Source organism: Eleginops maclovinus, chromosome 22 (assembly GCF_036324505.1).
Source record: "Eleginops maclovinus isolate JMC-PN-2008 ecotype Puerto Natales chromosome 22, JC_Emac_rtc_rv5, whole genome shotgun sequence".
Classification (NCBI taxonomy): Eukaryota; Metazoa; Chordata; class Actinopteri; order Perciformes; family Eleginopidae; genus Eleginops; species Eleginops maclovinus.
In genome coordinates this window covers 330,664-333,565 of record NC_086370.1, presented here as the reverse complement: position 1 = coordinate 333,565, position 2,902 = coordinate 330,664, and the positions used below count along the sequence as shown (strand labels likewise).

The following is a 2,902-nucleotide window of genomic DNA, read 5'->3' as shown; positions in this document are numbered from 1 at the left end:
GTCAAGATGAACGGATGATTACAATTTAATCGAAAACATGGCAGAAAAAAGAAAGAGAACGTATTATTTTCACGGTGAATGGGAGCAAGAGTTTTTTTTTACCACTGTAAAAGATGCCTGCGTGTGTCTCATTTGCCGGGCGACTGTGGCGATACCAAAGCGGCACAATGTTGAGAGGCATTTCAAGACCTGTCACGCAAGCTACCATGCTAACTACCCACCGGGCAGCGCACTACGAGTGGAAAAAGTAAGTGAGCTAAAGGCAGGATTGTGCAAGCAACAGTCTTTTTTCACAAGACCAGCTAAAAAATCTCAGAAAGCTACCGAAGCCTCGTTCAGAGCAACAGAACACCTGATAAAGAAGAAGAAGGCATTTACAGATGGAGACCTTTTCAAGGAAACAATGATGATAGTTCTGAACACTGTGCTTAAAGACGAGAAATATGGGAAGGAAGTGCTCTCTTCTGTAGCTGATGTTCAAATGGGGGCAAGCACAATGGTCAGGAGAGTGACAGCAATGTCCGACAACTTGACTGATCAGCTGGACCAGGATCTCAGGGAGTGCAGGTGGTTCAGCATCCAATGTGATGAGTCCATCGACAGCAGCAGCACGGCGCAGCTGATGATGTTTGTTCGGATGGTGTTTCAAGATTTCTCTACAAAAGAGGAACTTCTCACACTACTCCCCCTAAAAACCAGCACAAGGGGGGTTGATATCTACAACGCGGTGAAGGAGTTTTTCAACAACAGAAACATACCACTGGAAAAGCTGGTGTCGATTACCACCGATGGGGCTCCTGCGATGACCGGACGGCATGCAGGGTTCATCGCGCTCTGTAAAAGCGACCCAGCGTTCCCGAAATTCGTACAGTACCACTGCATCATTCACCAGCAGGCCTTATGTGCAAAGGTGCGTTTTCATTTTGTATTTTATTAATTTATGTTATCCTTGTTGTAGGCCTAATATCCTATTTGTAATTATGAGTAGGCCTATTGGGCATATTTTACGCATCTGCTTGTAGACCGGCCCCTACTGCGCTTTTTGGTCGTTAGAGTCAACTTCATAGTTGTGATACGGCGCTATATAAATACATTTTGTTTTGTATTGTATTGTATTGTATTGTATTGTTATTGTTTTTAAGTGCTTTGAGTAAGAGTGATTTTATTTTATTTTTAAGGTGATCGGCTTCGAGCACGTAATGACTCCTGTTGTGAGGATCATAAACAGCATCCGTTCCAAAGCTAAACAACACCGAAGTTTCAAGGTGATGTTGGCGGAGCTGTCGGCTGAATATGGGGACCTGCTTCTCCACACGGACATCCGATGGCTCAGCAGAGGACGGATTCTGCTCCGGTTTTTGTCGCTGTTGAGGGAGATCAAAGATTTTATGAAATCTAGAGACGAAGACACATCGCTGCTGGAGGACGTTGCGTGGCTACTAGACCTGGCATTTCTGACGGACATTACTGGAAAACTGAACAATCTGAACTGTGCGCTGCAAGGCAAAGGTAAGACTGTTGCCGACATGATCAGTGCTTTAAATGCGTTTAAAGCACAGATGAGCATTTTCTCTGCGCATTTACAGAGAAAAAAGGTGCTGCACTTCCCCTCTTTGCAGATGGTGCTGAACGACAATACCTCTGCGTCTGAGATTTTTGGCAACGCTGCCGAAAAATACACTCAAGTCATAAACAGGGTTGGGCAAGAGTTTGAGAATAGGTTTTGTGACATTGATAAACTTGAGCCATGTGTGTCGTTCGTTTCGAATCCATTTATAAACGTGGACACAACGTCCATTGCTGAGCAACTAAGTGCAATGTTCAGCTTGGATGCTGGGCAGGTGGAAATAGAAATAGTGACACTGCAGAATGACATTCGCCTCAAAGCCCACCAGGCTGCAGCAAACTTTTGGGGCCTTGTTGATACTGAAAAGTACAGTGGTCTGTGCACAGCAGCAATGAAGGTTGCCAGTCTGTTTGGGTCTACCTATCTTTGTGAATCAGCCTTTTCTGACATGAATTTCATAAAAAACGAACACAGAACACGGCTCACTGATGCACATCTGCAAGACTCACTCAGACTTGCAGTGTCAAATTACAGCCCAGATTACGAGGCCCTGGTTGCCAGCATGCAATGCCAGGCTTCCCATTAAAACTTATGAAAGATTGTGATGGATTAAATAGGCCTATAAATACTTTTGTTTAATGTTATGTTGTTCTGTTTGATGGTGATTACAGTGAAATAGAAATAAAGTGCTGATTTTGATATTTGTCTGTTTCCTTCCTTTTTAAGCCATTATTGATAATTAGGCCTATTGTGCAAATTTGTTAAAATGAGCAGTGTCCTCAAACAGGTGAATATAACTAATTAGTTTTACTATTAATAATAACATACAATTAAAGGTAAACCGCGCAAATTTGAAGCGTACCAAATTGGTAGCCCTTCACATTAATCGGTACCCAAGAAGTAGCCCTCAGTTCAAAAAAGGTTGGTGACCCCTGCCTTAGGCTGTGCACCTCTGTTTATAGAAAATGGAGGGTAATAATGGGGACAAAGCAAGATTTCACAGTCCATAGGGTTTCACCGTCATGGCGCTTCATTTCTTTCATGGAAACGTTAACAAAGGCTCTCTGCCTCACACAACGAGAGGAGATGCCCCAGGCCTCGTACATCTGCCACCAAGATGGATCCAATGAAAGCAAGAGAAGGAGGGGGGAACGCCAACAGTGACCACAGAGAAAGAGGGTACATGCATTTTCACAGAAAAAATAAGATTAAGAGTTAAACATTTGATCTTTCATGGCTGTATAAATGCAGCAAAGCAAGTTAATCTAAGAAGGAGTTTAGGATAGTTTTCTAGCCTGTAACAGATGCTTCGGTCGTAATTGGTAAAGTTTGGTT

The 2,902-nt window shown here is 43.2% G+C and overlaps 1 protein-coding gene across 1 annotated transcript; it reads left to right on the top strand.

Moving 5' to 3' along the window:
- The first annotated feature begins 413 nt into the window (after positions 1-413).
- LOC134858550 (general transcription factor II-I repeat domain-containing protein 2A-like) lies at positions 414-2,266 on the top strand. The gene is made up of 2 exons (XM_063874518.1): positions 414-910; positions 1,179-2,266. Exons 1-2 carry the CDS (start codon positions 482-484, stop codon positions 2,151-2,153), a joined length of 1,404 nt encoding a protein of 467 aa, XP_063730588.1. The 5' UTR covers positions 414-481; the 3' UTR covers positions 2,154-2,266.
- The last annotated feature ends 636 nt before the right edge of the window (positions 2,267-2,902 follow it).

Bases quoted from the DNA above. Each gene is read 5' to 3' on its own strand.
- LOC134858550 (XM_063874518.1), top strand. From the start codon at position 482: ATGGGGGCAAGCACAATGGTCAGGAGAGTGACAGCAATGTCCGACAAC. The intron at 911-1,178 runs GTGCGTTTTCAT...TTTATTTTTAAG, and splicing joins AGCAGGCCTTATGTGCAAAG to GTGATCGGCTTCGAGCACGT.